The 23099-nt window shown below is 40.5% G+C and overlaps 1 protein-coding gene across 13 annotated transcripts in view; it reads left to right on the top strand.

The window, feature by feature from the left end:
- The window catches only part of BTRC (beta-transducin repeat containing E3 ubiquitin protein ligase), a 118808-nt gene that overhangs the window by 50334 nt on the left and 45375 nt on the right, over positions 1-23099 (top strand). For 9 of the 13 annotated variants that reach the window (XM_029080543.2, XM_029080536.2, XM_029080535.2 and 6 more), the window contains 2 exons: positions 6057-6146; positions 7298-7351. The exons of 1 other annotated variant lie outside the window; for it this stretch is intronic. In XM_029080543.2, coding sequence (XP_028936376.1) covers positions 6057-6146; positions 7298-7351 — 144 coding nt within the window. Of the gene's footprint in view, positions 1-6056; positions 6159-7297; positions 7352-23099 lie in introns of all 13 variants that reach the window. 3 more of the 13 variants (XM_029080545.2, XM_029080540.2, XM_029080538.2) reach the window with 2 other exon arrangements.

Below are 23099 nucleotides of genomic sequence, written 5' to 3'. Positions count from 1 at the left end.
AGTCGTAGGAAAAAGTGATGAATAGTAAGGGTCAATACAAACAGGTCACAGGGCAGCTGTCCAGAGCTGCCCTGAACTTGATTATCCCACTGGTTTTTGAAAAAGATAGGCATAATGCAGGTTGTTTAAACTCTCCCCTCCTTCTCTTGAATGGAGTAATAATGAAGTGCCATTTGCTGTCATGGTTTGTTCTGCCGGCGAGCTCTATAGGGGGAGAGATGTCAAAGGCGTCTTGTGGGGAAACGCTGACGTAAGGAGAATTAGTATCATGTATGTTGTGCTTCAAGCCGGCCCCAGCTTGATATTGCTTATGCAGAGCTTTCTGATGGATGTGATTTCAGTGGAAAACTTTCACCCTCCGGAGCCGAGTCTATTTTCATAGCCAGATTCTGGGCTTCTCTGTGTGTTGGAACAAAAAGTTTTGTAGCATGGGTTTAGTTTTGTTTTATTGATGTATTTATTTTTGAAGATTGCTCTTAGGTGGGTTTTTCATAAGGGGCAGCTGTGACAATTGCATTTGAGGTATCGAATTGGCAAGCTATTTGTAGTAGTAGCTGAGGGATTCGGCTTCCTCAGTCAATGCCAGACATTTTGTGCACCTGATTGATCGTAATTGATTTCATTTTAGCAGGGCTGAGGAGGACGCCGGGGAAGGGAAACAACCTATCTTTTTAACGTGGCTAAACTCTGCTGTTGTGAATAAAAAGCCAGGAATAGTTTGAGTGAGATGATGAGACTACATTTTTGCTTTTACCTTTGTCTTCCCCAAAGTTTATGCTGAAAAAAATGTTTCCTTATTTTCTTAGTTTGGAGGCGGGGGGGTCTTGTCTCCAAGCAATTATAGAGACCATGGAGGATTTGGTAGAAGTACAAGTTACTTCCCAAACTATGTTGCCTTATGACATGCTGACTCCTCTGTTGGCCCAAGATTAGCGCTAATAGGATCTGTCAGCCCTCTGTGCCTCTGTAATTGAGTAAATTGTGACTGCTGTCTAATCCTTCTCCCTTCCCCCATGCCCTTTGTGTATGTGTCCACTTACCATCTTGAGAACGTGGGCAGTGATAAATAAAGCTTTGAGCAGAGTTCCTCTCAACTCTTTGAAAGCAGCATGATGCCAGCCCCCTAGTTATATTTCTTTAAGTGTTTACGTTTTTCTGTATTCTTTCTCTTGTGTGGCTGGAACCCTGGGGATCCAAAGCCATGAGAGAGGCCAAGAAGCTAACAAAGTAGCTGTCCCCCTTGTTAGCTTGTCCCTTTATTCTTTAAAAACAAGATAAAAACCATCTGGCTCAGGGCATTACATTTTCCTCCCCCATGCACCTCTATAGATGAAGAGTTCACCTGCAGTGAGGGTTTACATTGGTTAGGGAGGGAGCAGTAATTCAAGCCTCCATCCTCTTCGGTGATACTTTGCCGCCTTTAAAGGTACTGACCCATTGAGTTAAAACTGTCATGGGAGGATAAAAAAAAAAGTAGTCTCATCCCAGGAGGTAACAGCTGCCAGGTTTTCAACACCTTCCCGGCTGTTGGGGAAATGTCACAATTGTCTCTAGAAAGAAAAATGTCTTAGTTGTCATTTTTCTTAATGTGAACCTTAGACAAATGAAGGATTTAAAGTTTGTAAGACTCAGCAAATAGCTCTTATCTATCCCTGCACGCATGTCCCCCACTCCCCTAAAAAACCCAAACTGGAAAGATTTCATAATGTCGTGGAAAGACCATTCAAAAACCACATCAACTAAGTCACTGAAGTTAAAATAACTTGATCTAAACCTTGGGCATCCTTTACACAGTTAGACAAGCGGGGGGGGGGGGGGGGGGGGGGGGGGAGTAGCGCATCGCCAGAACCGAAAATGACATTATAGAGTGTCTGTATTAACAAAACAACAACAAAAAAAAGTCAGATTCATAAGCCAGTGAGCTGAGAGAAAACACACTGTATTTTTGCTCTTTGGAGGACAATTTATTTTCAAGCAGTATCCAGATGGGTAAATACCATGGCATTTCTTTTTTTCTTTATCTTTTTTTCCAAGAGATATAGTTCTTTCCTTTAAAACACACTCACAGAGAGAGAGAGAGAAACACACCCCATTTACTTTTAATAGCTGTTGCGTTTGGACACAGGAGCATTTCCTCCTTTCCAATTTGATTGATTAAAAAAAAAAACCCAAGATTTAATGAAGTCTTTGATATCAGGCAGGCGGATTTTTTCTATTTGTTTTAGGTTAGTCATTTTAATTGTATTGAGTAATTAGAAGGTACACACAGCCAAGGGAGCTTTGTTAGGATAATTGCTCAAGAAAACCCATTTCCCCGTCTACCATCGCGTTGTGTCGAGACACTTCCTCCCTCTAGTGGCAGATTTCCGCACTCTAGCTTGCCAGTAGGCAAGGTGTAATTGCAATATGACAAACTATGCTTTAGGGACTACCCAACAAATGCTTTAGTTTGGGGTGTGCTGTTATTTCTTTTTTTGCCCTTCCTACACAAGTTCCTCCACCTTTTTCCGAAGTTCTTTGGACGTCTAATAGAGGAAATTGTCTAATGTTTATTTTAAAAAAAAGCAACAAAAACCCACAACACACACAGATGACAAAAAACCCCAGTGCATCCTGGGTAATGTTTTGCAGCTTGACTTAATTTTAGTCATCTGTTTTAATTACCCATTTATAAAAATGCTTTTGCATTTGTAGACATTATTTAATACTTTGGAAGGAGCACCTCATTTGAAATAAATAAATAAATGGGGCTTATTTTAAATAGTCCGTGTTAAAGACCTTAAGGGTAACTAATGTAGGTCTCCTAAGTGAGACAAAAGTGATCTTCCCAGATCTGATGTAGTGATTTGTTTATATAACTTCCCACTTCCACTGAATCCTTTAGAGTCTAATAACTTTTTTTTTTTGCACGATTTGGCAATTTGTGCCCAGCTTCAAAAACCCTCCTTCAGAAAGAAGCAGTTCAATGACCAGCTTTCCTAAAATCACTTTGAGAAAGGAAGACTGTATAGGGGGTTGGGGGCTTTATTTTATTTTTATTTCAGGGCAATCATTCTTTGATAAATTGTGTAATCATTGACTTAGTAAAAAAAAAATATTATTGAACTCCTGGGTGGCAGTGACCATAAAAAGTACATTTTCATGCAGATGCTTCAGCTACTCGTTTAACTTGTAAAGGAAAGAGCTTTTCACCAGGCCAAGTGCAGTTGGACCTCTTTCCGTTTTGTGTTTATCGGTTAATAAAGGCATGACATTTTAAAACCCAGGTCTATTGCGTCCAGCTGCCGGAATACTAGGAGAATCTGTCCTAAAAACAACCAGGAATGCCATCCTGTATAGCTGTGCGTTTCCCAAATCAGGTTTGGCAGCATCGATGCGGCATTTTTAAAGTCCTGTTCCAGTTTCCCAAAGATTCAGCTTTGTGTTCTTGCTCTGTGCCTCACATTCTTGCTCTTGACACAGTATGATGCTGCCATACATCTAGAGAGTTCTTCTCCTCTCCTCCCCCCCCCCCCCCCCCGCCACCATTTTCATTAGGCTGTATCTTGTTTTGCTATAGGGCTCCTGAACAGATTTCTGAAGCAGCTCTTTGCAAGGTTAAAAGAATGCCGCTTGGTAACAAGTTTGTGTCATTTTAAATATATACCTCCTAGTAAATAAGAGGTAGTCTGGCAATCAATCCCTTTTACTGTGTTATATGTTTCACCTGACAACTAAACCTTCTATTGATTAGCCATTACTTTGTTAGATAATCCCATGTCATTGAATCCACTGTAAAAATTAAACTCTTTAAAATGTTTTACCCTAGCAGCAGTGAGAAAATTGAAAACTTGTTCAGAATTACAGCCAGCTTTCAAAAAGAAGGTAGTTTTCAGCAAATGGGCATCTTACGGGTTTATGTTTGCATTCTTTATATGCAGTACAAAATAATATTAAAGCACTCCAACGCAAACCTCTCTGCCTCTGGTTGGGAAATGAAGGAACCTTTCCAAACATTGCTTCCTGTTTTAGAAACTTTCTTGTATATGACTATAGTGAATATTGACTGGTTTGGGGGAGGTCAATCAATTTTGAGACTACCTTGCACTACTTAGCACTTTTCTTCCCCTGGAAGTAGAAGTGCTTTTACAAGTATTAGCTCATTTATCCTCATGACATCCTGGTGTGGTTAGAGTGCAGTGGGAATGAGCACCCATTTATGCCTGGGGAGCAGAGGTCATGTAGTAAAGTGACCTCCTTAAAGTTATTCAGCGAGTCAGTGGTGGATTTAGACCTGCGTTCTGTTCACTAGAGTTGAGAAAAACAATCATCGGCAGACATGCCGATGAGATATGAATCTCAAGCACCACGTTCCTTTTGCAAGAGTTAATGACCTCATGGCTTCTAAAAATAATGCGGAAAACTATGTTGCCTATATTTTTTACAGCTGTAAATATTTGTAGTGGCAACTGTTGCAAGAGAAATTCTGAACGCTGAGCTTAGAACATGACAGGAAAATATAACAGGTATTCTTGGTTTAAAATTTCTATCCTGTTTTTATATGAACCAGTATTTGCCTCAATAATGGTTCACACATGAAGGAAACCATCTGTATCCATAAAGGCTACAGGTGTACCTTGGGTTATGTTCATCCCACGATATGTGTAAACCAGGGATATTTGTGTACAGTTTGCTGACATATACCAGCATCCAGAAGCCCCACCCCTAATTTTACATCCAGTCACAAGTAAATCAGTTTTCTCCCCGCCACCTCCCCTCATCCAACTCCTTTAATGCCCTCCTTGGGTTTTTTGTCCTGCCCCATTCCCACTCCCTGAACTTAGTCCGGTCTTCCCCTTGTTCTCCATTTTGTGTTCTTTTTTTAAGCCGCTGACACGCAAGATGCCATTGCTTTTGCCTCCCTCCCCCTCTCTCCCTTTGCAGTCTTTCCTTGTTGTCCCTTCTCTCTGCCACAGCTCCTACTGTGGGATCGGGGCAGGATGGGGGTAACAGCTGTGTCCGTGGACGTGGCCGCCAGTGCTGCCGTGACAGCCCTCCCCTCTCCCTTCTTGTTCCCAGTTTATGGACAGCTGAGGCAGGGAGGTGGGGCTACAAGCCAGGAAGGGAATGGGAAGACTCGATGTGATTGCGCTGGCAGCAGCTACCACCAGAGGCAACTGTTGCTATAATTGAAGTTCAAAGGGACAAAAATGATGGCCCATGGGATTTGGGATTGTGAGAGGATGGAGGAGAGGGGCCAGATTTGAAGTGCCAGGGGGTGGGGAGGTGGGGGCAGGCGAGCTGCTAGGAATAGGGGAGGAATAGGGGCGAGGTGCTGCTTCTTGTATTCTTGTTGGCACTAGCAATTCTGGTTGTACTTCTTCATATTGTTACTGTGAATAAACTCTTTAACCTCTTGGAACTCTGTTAATAAGGGGCAGAAGATGCCAAAGTGTCATTCATTCCCTCTTGGAAGCCATGTTTTATCTGACCCAGGCTCAAACAGCAAAAATTAAGATATGTGGTAAATTTTTTGGAATTTAACATTTTTTCTTTCCCAGGTTGCACACACACATCCACCACACTCATCCACAGGTGCCAACTCCAAGGAGATCTATTTGAATCCCTCCAAATGGAGATGTGTTGTTCCCTTGGATTTCAAGATTTGGGGCAAAGCCATTGTTTTTGCCCCTATAGCTTTTATGGTGGAACTCCCAGTCTAGCAAGTGTGGCGGGAAAGCCCCAAAATTGTGTGTTTTTGAAATGTTTGCTCTTCACAGTTTGCCTGCCACTCCTTTGGCCTCCTCTACTTGTTCCCACCTAAAAGTACCACTTTCCCCCACCCCCACATTCAAACTGAAAAGTTGGTACCCATTCCCTGATTCTTGACATTGAATTATATCTATTCAGAATTTAAAGCTTAGCAGTATTTTCCTGTGTTTACCTCAGGGAAAGGAAACTGGTGCACAAATAGGACTAGAATTTGTGTACCTATTTGTCTCGCACCAAAATGTGAAGAATTGGCAGTAGAGCAGTGTTCCTCTATTCAAACCTTTTTCAAAAAAATGTCTTCACAGACTTACAGCAGTTGTGCCAGACTCTGCTTAAACCAGGAAACAGTATGTCTAGCAAGCACTGCTATGAAGACTGAAAATTGCGTGGCCAAAGTAAGTAACATTGTACGTACCGCCTACCTGGCAATTGGTATTTATCTGTTTTGGTTTGATATAGTACTATGATTATTGAAGGCTAAACTAAGACTAAACTAAAGTAATTCTTGCTAAAGGATACAAGGAGGAAGCTTATTATCCAAAGGTTGACTTTCTTGGCCTCTGATTATTGTTGAAGGCTGCCAAGTATGCATCAGTATTTGAAGTGCCTGAGAACCGCAAATTCTACAACTGTGTTGTTCTAGGGCTTTCACCATGTAACCCCCAGCTACTCAGTACTGCCAGAATGTGATTTCACAGTGCATTTTGGCTAGAACAACTTGGCAGAAGTAGAAAATGTTCATTTCCCAACACATCTGTCTGGATACAGCATAACACAGTTGTCAGAAGAAACAGTCATGCATATACCCATTGTGTCGTGATTGTTTTCTTTGATGCATGGTTCTGCAAGAATGTAACCCTTGTGTTATAGGAGTTTAAAAATGTTTGGGACTGCCATAAAATTGGGGTGTGGTCTTGGGTGAGTCATATCTAGGAAGAATATGGTTCAGGTGTTTTCAAAAGTTAAATGTAGAGTTACAAGGCAATACATGTGCAGTGAGTGTTATTATGGAGGCTAGAACTAAAGGCTGAAAATGACCTACTCATTAAATGACTCAATCATATTTAGTGAGCGCTTACAAAGGGCAGAGCACTGTACTAAGCACTTGGGAGAGGACAGTACAACAGAATTAGCAGACACGGTCTCTGCCCATAACGAGCTTTACAGTCAAGACGGGGAGACAGACATTAATAAGACACTAGACTGCATCTCCATTGGTTATTTTCCAGGGTGCTCACTGCTTGCTTAGCACGCTTTTGGATACTCCTGCTCTCTAGGGTCCTTATAAAAGCTATCTATTTCTACACAAGGTAAACTCGGAACCCATATTCTACGCTTCATCAGTTGCTTAGTTGGAACTAAGTATTCTTCTTTTTCTTTATTAGAGCAGCCATTTAGAATATGTTGTTGACTGTCCTTACCATTTCCGGAGACAAGCTTAAAAAAAAATGTCTGTCCTAATAAGAGTTTTCAATATCCTAGTTGAACTATTCAGTCATGTGGGTCCGCAAACTATTTAGGATTCTTATATTTCTGGATATTTCAGGAGGAAGAAGGTTTGGGGTTTCATTTGAATGGAAATGCTTGGGGAATATTCCGTGTAAGTGCATTTTAAGCATACAGTTATGTAAGTCTTTTTAATATGTCAACCCAAACAGATTTTACAAACCAAAGTAGTCTGAAGCTTTTATATCTACTAGATCTGAGGCTCCAGAGGGAACAGGCAGAACATCCTCACCCTGATGAGGATTAATGTCAAGAAGGGAAACCATCAAACTGTTGCTACTGTTAGTGATCGAATACCTGACTGGATGGACCATCAGTGTGGTCTGCTATGGCATTCCTTATGTTCTCTGGACTCATGTTAACGTAGTCTGACTGTCCAACAAGTTGGATTTTGCAGTGTTAAGTAGCAGTCAAGTTATGGTTTCCGTTTCTAGACTTATAGAAATTGGAGCACCATTTTAGTTCTTTTATTTGCTTATCTGACTGTTAATATGGAAGTATTTGCAAAATTATTGTCTTTATAGCCATTCAGGGATCTGTTGTTACACCAGTCCTAATTTTAACTACTTTAATTCACTGTATTTTATATCCAGGCTCTCAGTTACTTTATTATTACTATTATTATTTATTATCATTATTATTAGAACCAGAGATGATGTCTTGGACTCTCTACTGTCTCCAGAGTTAGTGGATTTCTTAATCTAGAAGAGCAACTAAAATTCCTTTAGCTATACCAGGCCCCAAGCATGGTGTAGTGGATAGAGTACGGGCATGGGAGTTAAAAAAAGTTATGGGTTCTAATACCAGCTCTGCGGCTTGTCTGCTGTGTGACCTTGGGCAAGTCACCTAACTTCTCTGGGCCTCAGTTCCCTCATCTATAAAATGGGGATTGAGACTTTTAGCCCCATGTGGGACAAGGGACTGTGTCCAACCAGATTTGATTGTATCCCCCCGGCACTTAATACAGTGTCTGGCATACAGTAAGCGCTTAACAAATACCATCATTATTATATTCTGTAACTGGGATATAATAAAAACAAAATAGGAGTCCTAAAGGTAAATATCTTATTGAAATCATTCTGGTTTGATTTTTGCTTTGGGTTTGTTTCTTACACTGCTGTATTCTCATCATAAGTGGGTGACTTCCGACTAGACAAGGTAAAAACTGAGCATGAGCTCAAATCCAAGGACGGGGTGATCATTTGAATGAGCTCTATTGAGAGTCAGCCAAGAGAGCATCTGTTCCTATTGTTCACTCCATACTTTTTTATGCCAGGCTCTCCAAGCTAGATAGTTATGTTAGTGGGGTGGAGTGTGTGGAGTGTTTTGTTTATTTTCCCTCTCCTCCTTCCCCATCAGTGTACTACATTAGTGGTGAATGGTTAGAAAACTTTTGGCATGTGATAAAACGGTGTGATTCCTGATATTCTCTTGGGTGAGAAAATAAGGTTGCTCAATGTTGTTCAGCATTCTGTCTCTTGCTCCATCCTTTTCTGGCCACGGTGTCCATTTTAGTGTCACTCTGCCTCAGAGCTATTTTGATTCTCTTCTGCAAATCAGAATTTTACCCCGATTCCTTGGCTTTAACCAGCCACCAACTCAACTGATGTGATTCCTTCTTTGCTCCGGATAAGTATAGGCTCCTTCCTACAGCAAAAAAATAATGAACATGTCTTATGTAGACCTGTCACTCTTGCTTGTGACTCTGGCTTAGATTGCTTTTTTTCATTATACAATTTTCTTCAGCGGCAAGTCTTCCTTTTTTGATTAAAGTATCCCAACCAATTCCTAGAAAACTAAAATATTTAGTTGGAAACATTTTTGTTCTTGCCTTGGTCTCCCAAAGACCATTTCAGTGAAGAGGGTAGCGCATATAGGATTATTGTATTCCTTCCCTATCGTCTTGCTCTGCAGAAGCTTATAGACCAGATTTATTTTGAGGCAGGTTGACAGGGCCAAAGGTTGGCTGGATTATTTTGTTTACTCTGGTTTTATCCATGACCTTATTCAGTAAGTTTAACGGTTTTAGTTCACCTCACCTCCATTTGCTGCTTGTGATGGGTCTGCTATGGATGTTTCCCCAGTATCTTCCTGCTCTGGTGCTTAATTGATCCAAATTATGCTCCATATTCTCTTGAACATGCTTTTTGTGCCCACCTTGTTTACGTACGCTTTCTTTTTCATACTGCTAGTCCTGTAGCATCCTTTTTCCATTGGTTTCAACACATGATTTGGTCCGGCTCAGCTGGGCTCTGATCCAAATAACTTTGGTGCCTCAAGAGTAACTAGAATCCCAAATCTTGTCATTGTATACTTTAATCCTTGCGTTAGGTTTGAAGTGCAGTATGCAGGAGTTGCATAGAACACCCATCTGAGAGCAAGGTAGAATTCTCATAGTAGATCTAGGTTTCACAATTGTCATCATTATTAGATTTGAGAGCTGATCATCTGAACTAATTGTTGTTGAGGCAACACCAGACCCAATGATGTTTGGTTATTGCAGACTGACACTTGCCCGATTTTGTTTGGAGGTTCAAAATTTTTTTGTAACCTGAATTAGCTTTGGTGTGAGTAATCATAGTTCACATCTAATGGAAAAATTGAGTATTGTGTTGTGTGAGGTGTAGGTAAACACCTGCCTCCCATTCAGCATCAGCAGTTTATTTCATAGGGGAAATACTTGGGACTGAACCTACATCCAGAAAGCGTATTTTTGGTTGAGACAGGTGATTGCTGCCTCGTTCCCATTTCTGGCCCGAGGATGTAGTTCAAGGAGTCAGAAATGGACCCTGGAAATAGAGCGCTTTTCAAAAAATATCTTATTTTCATAACACTTCTTTCAGGAGAGTGGTAGTAAAATCATTTTCCTCATCTTTTATGAAGGAAAACTGAGGCAGATGGAGAGTTGTGGCCTTCTTAACTTTTAGGCCACCACTATGGCTGCAGGTATGAATTCTGCCATACTGGTGTGAGCATGAGGAGCTTGAAATTTGCTACTTCTATCCTATTTGTCTTTTATATTTCTGTTTCATCTTTCGGTATCTGTCAGTCACCATTTTCTATCCCCCTCCCCCAATTCCTCCAGGTTCTTAAATTGTGAGCTCCTTTGGGTCCTGGGTTGGTTTTATACCTCAACTGTTAACTTCCTTCCCAGTGCTTAATTCAGTGCTTTGCAAACAGTAGGCACTTAATAAATACTGTTACTATGAAAAATGACTTGCACAAGAGCTTTTGACACGCGTAACAGTGTCCTTTATAAATCTTTGATATTGGGAATCTGAAGGCAGTCTGATTCTAGATTGTTAAAGGTCCCCAAGAGCTTTATTTAACCCACCAGGAGAATTTGGGTATAAGAAAGCTCTTTCTATTTGATTGGTTTTTGTTCTATTCTGAGTGATTATAGCCCTTTAGTTCATGAAGGTAACCTTTACTGGGGCTTGTGCTTGATACATGATGAGCTCAGAATTTATTGTGTCTTAAATGGACAGTCATTATTGACTGTCAAATTAGTCTTTAAAATCCATAATTACATTGTGTCTACTTCGTGATTTTTTTTAAACTGGTAAAGAAAACGAAGGGGACAGTGAAACCACTAATTTCTTGTTAGCTCTGCAGGTACTTTAGAGGTTTTAACAAAACATCAAGCAAAAAAAATTGAATTATGAGTATGTCACTATGTCTCCATTTTAAAAATCCCAAAGAAATTAGATTGTGTTTGGTTGCCATATGGCTACCTAGATATTTTGCTTCAATTCTGAGCTTTCTGCCTCTTTATGAGTTTGAGACAAACCTTGAGCAGTGGTTTGACTTTTTCTTGGTCTAATAATCTGTTTGCAATTGAGTGAAACAGAAAAATGTGATGTTCCTTTCCACTCCAGATTTTGATAGAAGACTTGTTTTATTTATTTCCAAAATGATATCCGCAGGAAACAAGCTGTTTAAATTCAGATTATGCTGAAGCAAAATGGTCCTGGTATGAGAAGCAACGTGCTGTTTTACGAGCACAGAGTCCCTTTTCTCATAACTGATTGATAGTAAATATTTTCCTGAAGAATTATTGCCAACCATGAACAGTGCAACTGTTTCACTTTTTTTCCGTGCTACTTGCTGTACCAGCCATTGTCGGTAATTAAGATCTACAATTCACAATGCAGACGTTTGCACTTCCTCTGGGTCTGAGCTATTTATAAGGCATTTCAGCTGTTCAGAGTTTCTTTTGAGTTTTAAAGTACTTGTTAACAGACTTCTTTAATCTACAGTTCTACAAGTAGGATATCAGATGGTGCCTTCTTCGCACAGCCACCTTTTCCAATAGGTTTAAATGGTATGTTGTGTCAGTAATGCAGTAAGACTTAAGCGAATCATTTTGAGTTTAATTTCAAAGTTTTGAGTGCTCTGACCATTGATGGATTTTTGGAGTTTCACATTTGTATGTATGTGATGTAAGTTAATATAAGCTCATTTTAAAGATAGAAGTTGCTAGGAGTGGGACTGAGGCATATAAATTGAGCTGGCACAATTCCAGGACTCTTCCTTCATCAACATCGTCAGTGGTACTTATTGAGCACTTATGTGCAGAATACTGTACTAAGCGCTTGGGAGAGTACAGTACAGCAGAGTTTGTAGACAGCGAGTTTACAGTCTGGAGGGGGAGGCAGACATCAATATAAATAATTTATAATATAGAATTTATAGATACGTACATAAGTGCTGTGCTTTGATTGGATTGCATGTGTGTGTAAATAAAGGATGCTGGGATCAGTGGAATGAGTCATTTTATCCATTCTTTAGCATATGTTTGGGATGCAAGTGAGCAACTCGAGGCCACAAATGCCACCTGCCACAGAGGTGGTCTTGCCATCAGAAGCCCTGTTTCTACCCCTGAAATTGCAGGAATGGATAGAGAATTCAGATCACAGGTAGTGTTAAAATATAAGACCGGGCCCTACCCTAGAGGGCATTTTACATGTGCCCTTGGATCAAGGTAGCCACGTATAATCTGGAGCTCATTATTACATCTTTTTTTTTTTTTCCAAGTAGGGAAGTGAAGTTGAAAGCTGTCAACCAAAAATGTTTAAAATTTTGCCCGACGTAAGGATTAAGCTGGTCGTTTCTGAGCCTGAGGTCCTGTTCTATTGATACTTGTCCCTCCAGCATCTCCGCTGTTCTTCCAGCTGAGAGAATCTGCAGAAGAAAGGATACCATGGTGTCAGTGTTGATCTCGGTCCTTATGAATATGAACGGAGTTAAAACCGAAAGGCTTTTTAAGGTGGTTTTATATGACAAAATCAAGTTTTCTTTGATTCTTTCGAACTGCACTGTTCCCGTGAACTCTTTATGAACCTGTTTAGATAACCATGCAGTTTGGCGCTAGGGAGCTGCTGAAATATCTGACTGAGGCGCCTCAAGATGCTAAAAACCAGTTCAGATTTAAATCCAGCCAGGGAGCTAAGAAAATTGAGTTTGTCTTGCGGATGGATCTAGATTATCCAGGGATGGGGCCTGTTGACTTGACAGGGGCAGAGGGTGGGGAGAGAAAGGGATGAAACACGAAAGTTCTTCATCAAGAATTTACTGCAGCATTGCCCACTGATGCATGCCGGATCACCCGCACGGAGAGATCACATGGCTCCTCCAAAAGTCAAACGATCAATTCGCCTCGTTTTGGCTCTGTACTTAATGCACAAACAGTGCGATCTGCGGGGCTGTAATTGCATTGTTAGGGCCAAGGAACAAGCCTGTGCCTTTTCAGCAGACAGCTGGCAGGGAGAGAGGCATGTTGTTAGGAAAGAGAGAGGCAAGGCAAATAAAATTACTGCTAACGCTCAGAGATCGGCAGGAGTCCTACTTGCCTAATCTTACCGGTGGGAGCAAGCGGCTGTTGTAATCCAATTATAGCAGCATAAGCAATTTGTTAGACACTCCGCATAATGTAACAATTTCCCAATAAACTCTGACTTGTAATAACGTCGGCAAGAGCCCGCATAAATCTGCCCGAATGGTGGGGGCTGGAGCATTCGGCTGGGGGCTTGTAATTGGCGCCATCAGCACGTTTTGCGGAGTGCAGTATGGTGCAGTCTTTTAGTGCAGGAATTTGAAGGAGAAAAGCATGGCACACGCTTCTTAGGAATAAGAAAAGTGGTTGTTAAAAGGGCACCCTCACCTGCATATTACCCGAGAATCTTCTCGAAAGCAAATTGGAAGCTAAATCTGTTAGAGACAAAATAGATGTAGAAATTTGCCATGTAAATTCTTTGAGGCACACGGGGCCGGGGTAGAAATGGGAGGAACGCAGTCTTCCTCCATGTCAAGTTGAGGAAAACAACCCTTGAAATGCTATATTAAAGCAGCCCGTTTCTAAAGGACACTCTTCCCAGTTTGCAAAGGCTTCCCCCCCTTCAATCCCCCACGTTGTTCTCATTTCCCTTTATTTGTTTTAACATTACACTACGTCTTGATGTCTAGAAGGAAAACGGTCCTAAGTCCAGCAAGCTTAGAAAGAAATTGCAAGCTTAATTCATTTTTTTCCACTGCAAAGTTTAGCTTGTCCTTTTCCGCTTGAAAATGTATATGGTTTGTTTTTTTTTTCTGGTGATCTTTTCTCTTTAGAAAGAACGGATTCCATGAAGTTGAGTAGCAATGGAAATGCAAAACCTGCCCTCTGTATTCTCTCTTCCGGGTTAAGTGACTTGCCGGGGCAGGAGCATTTAAACCCAGTTTGTAGCTTGTTAGCCTGGTTTTTGCTACCACATACCACATACTTCAAATTCCAGTTTTCTCATTTTCCGGAATCCGGTAGCAACAGGACTGCAGTAGATTCCTCCTTGTCCAAAACTTTATATGAAAATGGAGAATTTCCTAGTGTAAAGAAATGCTTGAGTGGATATTGCAGAGACCATTTTGGTTCCTTTATCCATAACATCCCCTTTTGAAAAACTGTTTAGTAGTACACTGCTAAAGAAAACCGCCTACATTTATTGATTAGCTTTTGTTGTAGCAGAAAAGGGTTTATTCTTTATGGGAGGAGCAGGAGGAAAGAATACACAAAAATTTGAGTGAATCGACAGATTTTTTTTTTTTCCTCTTCAGCTCTTATGCACACGACATACAATGTACTTTATGGTGCTTAACCCTGTCCTCCATTGCAGTTAAACCGTGCCAGAAACCAAGCTCTTGAGAGAAGAGCAGGGCACTTCAAAAATCCCATTGTTGTTTGGAGTATTATTACAATAAATATTTTCTCTCAGCATAAACATTTCCTTCGATTGAAGCAAATGCCGTCTTGTTTAACACGAGCTACATCAATAAACTGCAGTGCCCCTAATAAAGCCACTCAGTGTCTGGGTTTAACTAATGGCTGATTTTCATGGCTCTGACAGTGAGCTGTGTGCGTTATTTTCTCCTGATATTGTAAAAATAATGAGAGCAAATTAGAACAATCAGTTTACACAGATAGCTCCTGATTGGAGGCGATGGGCAATATGGCAGCAGGTAATCCATCTTCAGGCTCCTGTCACATTAACTTCAGCAGTGTGAAAAGATCAGGTGGGGTAAGCGGGGATCCTGCCCAATCGGAACACTGAAATTAATGAGAAGAGCATTGTTCTGTGATCAACCTTTTAATTAGCAAGACTGGAGATGGAGGGAGTGATGAAGACAGCGGCGCAGCTGCACAATGCCAGGCACAATTTCTGAAAAGGGAAAGGGGGCGGGGGGGATATCCATGGGTTTTAAATTACCCCCATCCATGCTCCCTGTATTCAAACAGTGCTTCTTCATTCGAAATCTGTTTACGGACTTTAAGAAGCACTGTCTGCCTTCCAAGTTAATATCACAAACATGGCTGATGCTAATGAGCTATAAACAATACCTCCTTCTCTCCGGGGTCGTTTTGGAAGGTTTTGATTCCTGCATTTTACTAGATTTAAAGTTTTGTTCCACTTCTAACCAGATGAAGGGAGATCAATTAAACTCCGACAAAGACCTGCCTGTTGTATCTCCTCTTCCCACCGAACCTTTCTTGCTGTTCATTTCCTGCAGTCTTTAAAATGTCCCAGGTTCGGCCACTGCTGCTCTCTGGCTTTGAGTTGTTGAAAATTGATTGGAATTTAGGAATTGAAAATACAGAGTATTTTAGCTATTCACCCTCCTTAATTGGGTTTATTATGACATTCCACTATTTTTACTTTTCCTTTGAAAATGGTTCCAGTGGCTTTTCCCTTTTTGAGTGTTTAGTGGCAGGTTGTATAAGGTTTTTAGATACGTTACGTGGTTTTTTATGTTTATGCATATGGAATATTTGTGTTCAGGAGAAAATGTCATCTGTTTTTAAAAGGGGTCCAATTTTGAAATGGTCAAAAACAAATAGACTTTTAGGTCTTCCAAGCCAAAAATTATTTGCATATCTAGAATTGCCATTGAGGGCAGCCAAAAGGAATACACTTGGGTGAGGATGAATACCTTGTTTCCTCTCAAAATATTTAATGCCTTTTACTCTAAACTTTGAGTTCTGAGTAGCTGTCCAAGGCAAAGCCACCAAAGTATACTAGTCCAAGTTACGTAAATGGGTGAATTAACACATCTCCAGAAGACAACTACAAGAGGGAAGCCATTTGTGAATTTATCTTTACGTCTGAGGGGTCTTTGCAGTGGAAATGGTTATTTGTGAGCAGGGCTGTTGGGGGTGTGTGTAAGCAGGGTGGATGTTCTCTACTGGGGGCCTGTTGCCAGTCCTGGGGGGGCAGACACTTTCCTCAATTAATTCATCATTAGAATGATATATCTGAAGATGGTTCCAGGTTTTGCAGCATACATTTTGAAAATAGAAGTTATGGGGGAAAGGTTAATGGAATTGGGATTGCTTAACCTGAAGAAGAAAAGGCAGAGGGGAATCTTGAGAGTAGTCTTAGAGAATGGGAAGGCAATCTCTTGTCTCTGATGTGAAAGACAGGAGGAAATGGAGTTCGGCTGCAGCACTTGCTATCTAGATTAGATATACATGGAGGACATCTGTAGCATTTTTGTTGTTTTGTTGCTGCTCCTGTTGTTTTCTGTTTTTTGCTTTTCCTCTGATTTTTACAAGGAGGTGGAAAATACCCACCCCAACCTTAACGAAGTCTTCCTCCATATCCAACTAAAAGATGGTTTATGAAATCCAGGAGAGGGTACAGTGGTGTATGGTACTGCGGAGGTCTCAAAGACATTCTGTTTTAATAACAATAATAATAATAATAATGGTATTTGTTAAGCGCTTCCTATGTGCCAAGCATTGTTCTAAGCCGTAGGGTAGATACAGGGTAATCAGGTTTTGTCACTTGGGGCTCACAGTCTTAATCCCCATTTTACAGGTAAGATAACTGAGGCACAGAGAAGTTAAGTGGATTTCCCAAGGCTACACAACAGACAAATGGGCAAGTCAGGATTAGAATCCACATCCTTTGATTCCCAAGCCCGTGCTCTTTCCACTAAGCCACGCTCTTTTGTGACCTCACACCTGTTCTCCCTTTATAGCCATCTCATAATGTGCGTTGCTGAGCACAGAGGGAGTGGGTGAGAGATGGCTCAGTGCAAACCATCATCATTATTGCCTAATCAATCAATTGTATTTATTGAGTGCTTACCAGGTGCAGAGCACTGTACTAAGCACTCGGGCGAGTCTAACATAACAGAGTGTGTAGACACGTTCCCTGCCCACAACTAAATATTCAAGCCCAAGTCTTGCTGATGATAAAAGTCCTCTTAATCACTGGCGACTGAGCGTTGCTCACCTGACTGGCAATGGGCCAGAAGAGGACGATTATTGTGTTTTCATGGGTACAGTGTGCAAGTAGGCAACAGACACTCTTGGACTCAAACTGTTGGCAGTCATCTTTGAACTGGATAGTTACAACTTACATACATATTTACATGCGAGAAGAATCAATAGTATTTATTGAGCACCTACTGTAACCCACATTTCTCTTCAGCCACCCGACTCTAGTACGCTGTAGATTTTTATGTCCAAATCCATGAAGGTGGGGTCTTATCCCAGTTAGTTTCAGAAATCCAGGGCATTTCACTGTGGTCCTCCAAAGGGGTCATTGCCCATTGTGCTGTTTGTTTTACAGTATGTATTATGTGGGAGATGAAGTTCCTTAAACTCTTGTGCACAATCTAAAATCTTCATGGAATCACAAATTGATCCCTTGCACGAGTGTGCCCCCTCTAAATTATTTTTAAAGCACTTTGCACTATTTAGGAAATGGGAAGTAGATATAGAATACAAGGTGCTTGTCATTATTTTCATTTATGCCTTTTTTTCAGACCTATTTCTGGATTACAGACTTCATTCCTCAAGGCCCATTTTCCTGCTTTTTCAACTTCCACATGTGTTTGGGGTGATGGGGTAGGGATAAACCCCTTTCTACAGCACCAGTTCCTGGTTCATGAGGAGCTCATGCATCTGTGCTCTCACCAATAAATACATTCCAGGTCATGGGTGTGTAAACAGATCCCTTTCAAAGCTGGTGATACTTGAAACCCCCCACTTTGAACCTTTCACTACCCAGGAGATCAAATTCAGTACATGTAAAGTTTTATTCTTGGGGGCAGTGATTTCAGATCATTGAGTAAAGAAGCTTCTGATTCTAGTGACTTGTGTTAGTGATAATTCTCACAAGCACAAAGTGGTGCTATTTTTCTTCCAGAGATGATGTTGGAGTTCCACTTGAATCAGTTAGCCTGCCAGTATTTTCTTCTATTGTTATGGGTCTTTCCCAGGGAAACTGGCTTCTCAGGATCACTGTTAAAAGGCGTATCTGAGGAGCAACTTTTTTTTATTTGGCACTTGGTAGGTCAGCCTGCCTCAGAGAAACATGTCCAACAAGCCATTTGCTCCATATCCCCAGATATCTCAGGCAGTCAGTCGTATTTATTGAGCACATAGTGTAGACCACTGTACTAAGCGTTTGGGAGAGAACAGTACAACAGTATAAGGGACACATTTCTTCCTTATACACCTTCAGTTGCTAAGTCACCTCAGGGCCCCTTCAGAAGAGGGCTCCCCTGCAGGAGGGAACCTCCAGGGAATTGTCATCCAAGAGGGCATCCTGAAAATTTCACAAAGCTCTCACCAAACTTTTAATTTCCTTAGCTGGCCTTCCAGTCTGGCCCAGCATGGCAGGTCTCTCTGGAGAGTTAATCAATCACCCAGCCCATATATTCCGATTGATCTTTAGTTTTGAAGTGCCGCAATCCTTGGTGAAATGAGGCATTGTGGCCCAGTGGAAAGAGCATAGGCCTGGAAATCGGAGGACCTGGGTTCTAATCCTGATCCACTGCTTGTCTGCTGTGTGACCTTGGGTAAGTCACGGAACTTCTCTATGCCTCTATTTCCTCGTCTGTAAAATGGGAGTTAAATCCTGCTCCCTCCTATTTAGACCACAAGTCCCCGTCCACATGGGGCTATGTCCAACCTGATTATCCTGTGTCTACCGCAGCACTTAGTACAGTGCCTGGCACAGAGTAAGTGCTTAAAAGTGCCATCATTATTAAATGAAAATTACTCCTCCAGCTCACCACACTTCCCACTTTCCAAATGGAAGGTTCTCATTCTCCCTGTTTCTCCGAAAGAAGTAGTCGGGGGCATCGTATGCTTTTAATTCCTCAAAGATAGTCCCAAGTACCTCTTCATCCTCCCAGCCCTCCTCTCTCCCCATCCCACCACTTGCTCCCTCGCAGCTAGGTAGGGCTTATGATTTCCTCTTCGTTTCCTACATTGGCACACAACAAAAGCAATTCAATCTTCTTCCCTTCACCCTTAAATATTATGCTTCTGTAGTGTGACTAAGTAACTTAAAGAGGTATACAGAGCCAGACCACGTTTCTCAAATCCTACACTGTATGTAGAATTCATAAATGTCCTCGTGTTCTGGGTTGCCATCTGCCCAGCTTCATCTCAATTTTGGTGGAGCAGTCAGTGTTTAATATTTATTAAATATTGGGTGCTTAATACATGACAAGTAGTTCAAGGTGGTGGCTTGGACATAGGGATGCAGGATTTTTAATCCAACTTGTACACCTAAAATCAATTGTTTAAAATGAGGGTATAAATCCAGAAATGCCCTGAAATTTTTTTCTGAGGGGATGGGAGGCTTCTTAACACTTTCATCATCAAAATGGATTTAAATTGATTTATTGTTCTAATCTAAATTTTCCAAGTAGGAGTAATATCAATTTAATGAATGAATGGTGACTTGTGAAGGGGCAGTATATATTTTGGAATATATTCTATGAAGAAATTGGTCGTTTTAATGTTTCCTTTTCTTATTTTCTTCTGGGGATTTTTCCCTTTCTTCCATTCTGATCAGAGCCTAAAATTTTCCTGGGTAACTGGAATCCCCGATCAGATTTATCTCTTGGGTGACTATAATTTTTCTTGCTGCAGAATAGAGTTCTCACTTCCAAACCAAGATTTGGACACTACTAAGTTTATTTGGATCGATGTTTGAGTGTGAGATACGAACTTAAGCAAGATGGCCTTAGTATTGCTTTTGTGTCATTTGCAAACTGGGGCAAGGATTAATAGTGCCAAAGAAATACTGGCCAAACAGATGTTGTGAGTCATAAAAATAAAAGCTGAAATGAAATCTGAAACTTTAGAAGTTTAAGTCCAGATTTTATGCCTCCTGGAAAAACCCTAATCATTATCCATCCCCTCCCCAAATTCTACAGCTTTTTAAACCTGAAAAATCCATACCTTATCAAAACCATGGATTTGGTATAAATTAAGATCAACAGTGACATTTGTGGGATTAAATACCTCCTCCTTTTATTTGTGGCAGTTAACACTGCAATCACATGTCTATTCTTGGAAAACATCGGAATATTATTAGTTTCCAATTAATCTTGGTAATTTAGCCTCTCCAATTAAAAAAAAAATCCTCAAAGTTTTAAAACTAGCTGCAGGTTAAATTTGATTAGCATGGCCAGAGGAATGTAAAGTCACAATCTGTGTCTTGTTAGCCTCAGTTATTTTCAAGGATTTGAGCATTAAGGACACTTGGTTCTAAGTGGTTGGAGGGGCTGAGAGAGAGCTCAGCATAAGCATGTCAGTGGCAGCCTTGTGCAACATCTCCCCTTTCCGATTCCTCTTCCACCCATGCCAGCAATGAGGTGGGAGGAAAGGCAGGTGGTCATCGTGGAAATGCAGATCCATCAATTTATTTTGATAAGTGAAAGGTGCATAAATGCTAGCTAGCATATTTAAGCTCCCTTCGATAATCTCTAGTAGAAAGAACAAAGCCTTTAATATGATTAAGGAATTTTAAAGTTAATATCATCTTAATTTCTTTACTGGGCATTTATTGACGTGTAATGTGCAAGAGGACTAGGACATATCTGAGCTTTTCCAAAAGCACTGGGAGAGTGAACATAAATTAAATTAAATGCACCTTATACCGATTTTTATAGCAAATATAGCTTTCCTATTTCTTTTCCTGCTTATTTCTTTTCTAACACAAGAAGCCTACAGAGATCACTGGGTAGGATTAATTTAAGCTTGAAAAGATTTGTACTTGGGGAGATATGAAGGGAGCAAGCTAAAAGAAGTTTTTTTTTAAAAAAAATCAGGATTTAGGGGAAAATGGCTCCTACACTGTTAACTATGGAGTCTGTAGCGTGACTCTATAATGGAATATCTTGGCAGGGGGTATAATACTGTAAATAAGATGAATATGCCACTTGTGGATTAATAGGCAACCTAAAGAGTGCCTTTATTTACATCTGTGTGGGATTTATTTGCAATTCGTGTTTATTTTTCCTTGTTTTGTGGATTAGGGAGAGAATCTAGAAATTCAGTGGATTAAGATCTTGTTTTCTCTTAGTTTTGGTAGGATTGCAACAGTGTCATCTTTGTTCTTTAAGTTTTATTGGTTTGAGAGGAGGATTTGTTCCCATGGTAACTTTTTTCCTTTCGATGCTTTATGATTTTTTTTTTCCCAGGGATTGAGCAGTGCTCTGGGGATAGAGTTTTAAAATAGAGTTCTCTATTAATTAATAGGAGGCTAGAAATTAGTAATTCTTTTTGATAGTTCTCATTTGCTTGCATCTCCTTAGTACTTTGCATTTTGATTATAAAAGATTAAAAAAAGAAACAAAGACAACATTGGCTGTGTGGTTTCGTATCTGATTTTCAGTAGGTTAGATTTGAGGAAGGGCAATCTTTCTTTCAAGGTGAAATATGTAAATATTTTTCAGAGACAATTTGGAGAATTGAGTATGACCGTATTTCTGGATATTAGCCTTCTTTGGGATAATATGGTCTTCCTTATATTAGGTTATATGGTAGAGACTATGCTACTGACCCCTAGTTTTACACTGATGTTTTCTTGACCTAGTAAACCTCTCTACTCCTGTGAGACCTAAATTAAGGCCCACAGTCTCCAATCTGGGAGTGGGGGTGGGATGGGGGGGGATGGAGGAATAAGTTCCAAAGAGGACCTATTCATAGCTTCCATCACAATGAGATTTCAGGTTATGTTGCTTCAAACAAGATTAAGTACAAATGTAACCATCTTCGCTATCTTTGTGGGTCATTAGTGTGGTGGTAAGTATCCCCACCTGTATCATGGGAGACTGGGGTTCATTTCCCCCATGGGAGTGAAACGAGTTTTGAAGAGCAGCATGGACTAGTGAAAAGCACAGGCCTGGGAGTCAGAGGACCTGAGTTCTAATCCTAGCTTTGTCACTTCCCTGCTGTGTGACCTTGAGCAAGTCACTTAACTTCTCTGTGCCTCAGTTTCCCCATCTGTAAAATGGGGATTCGATACCTGTTCTCCCTCCTACTTAGACTGTGAGTCCCATGTGAGATTGTCTGACCTCATTAACTTGTATCTACTCCAGTGCTTGACACATAGTAAGTGCTTAACAAATACAATAATTATAATGAATTATTACATAGTTTTGAATACACTAGCTATTCCTGTTTCTCAGACTGTGGCCATCTCTCAGGGGATCATGTGTATTTGAGTCTCACAGCAGTTGAAGTACTTAATTCCACTGATATCAAAAGGGAACCTCACGGTAATGCATGTCATTGTTTCTTGTGCAATTGTGCACTTGATATAAAGTCTAAAACTCATTTTTCTGTTGGTGATCCTTTCTTGTGCTTGTATTACGTTCCATTTTAGCCTGCCCTTCAGAGAGAAAAATCAAAAATCTCTCATTAGCCACTACAAAAAGTAAAACTGTTAATTGAGCCATAATTTTGTGGAGGAGCTGTCTTGTAGGGTTTTCTTTTAAGGCTTTGATTGGGTGTAATAAAACTGTTGCTTAATTAATGCCAGTTTATTTAAGCCTTGGAAATTCACAAAATTGAGTGAAGTGTATGAACCAAGAGACAGAATTGAATTGCTCCTCTATCATGTTAATTTAGATCTGTCATCCCCATTCTAGATCAAGATTTACAGTTCCCGACTGATGCTGGGTGGGTTTCAGAAGGAAGTACTTCATAGAATACTGTCATAGGAAAAACAACATGACTGGGCATCTCGAAAGGTTAATTAATTAGTGTTGGCAAACTGAATCAAAAATTCAGTCTGGGTCGCCATGGAAATGAGTTGGTGGTAATTGCTTTATTCATTCATTCGTATTTATAGAGGCCCAACCTGCACAACGTAGAGCCACCAAATATACAGTTTAGGATCTTCAGCAGAGCCTAGTCAAGATTACTCGGTGTTTTTGTGGCTACTATTTTAAAAAACTAAACAATGATGAATAGTGTTGGGTTGCAGATATCAATAAAAAGCAAGAAAAATGAAGTTTTCAGTGGTATGTATTAACTATGGCTATTTGAATATTGTGTC

This window comes from Ornithorhynchus anatinus, chromosome 16 (genome assembly GCF_004115215.2).
Source record: "Ornithorhynchus anatinus isolate Pmale09 chromosome 16, mOrnAna1.pri.v4, whole genome shotgun sequence".
NCBI classification, from domain to species: Eukaryota; Metazoa; Chordata; class Mammalia; order Monotremata; family Ornithorhynchidae; genus Ornithorhynchus; species Ornithorhynchus anatinus.
The sequence above is the reverse complement of the archived record's forward strand: the minus strand, read 5'-3'. Positions and strand labels throughout refer to the sequence as shown.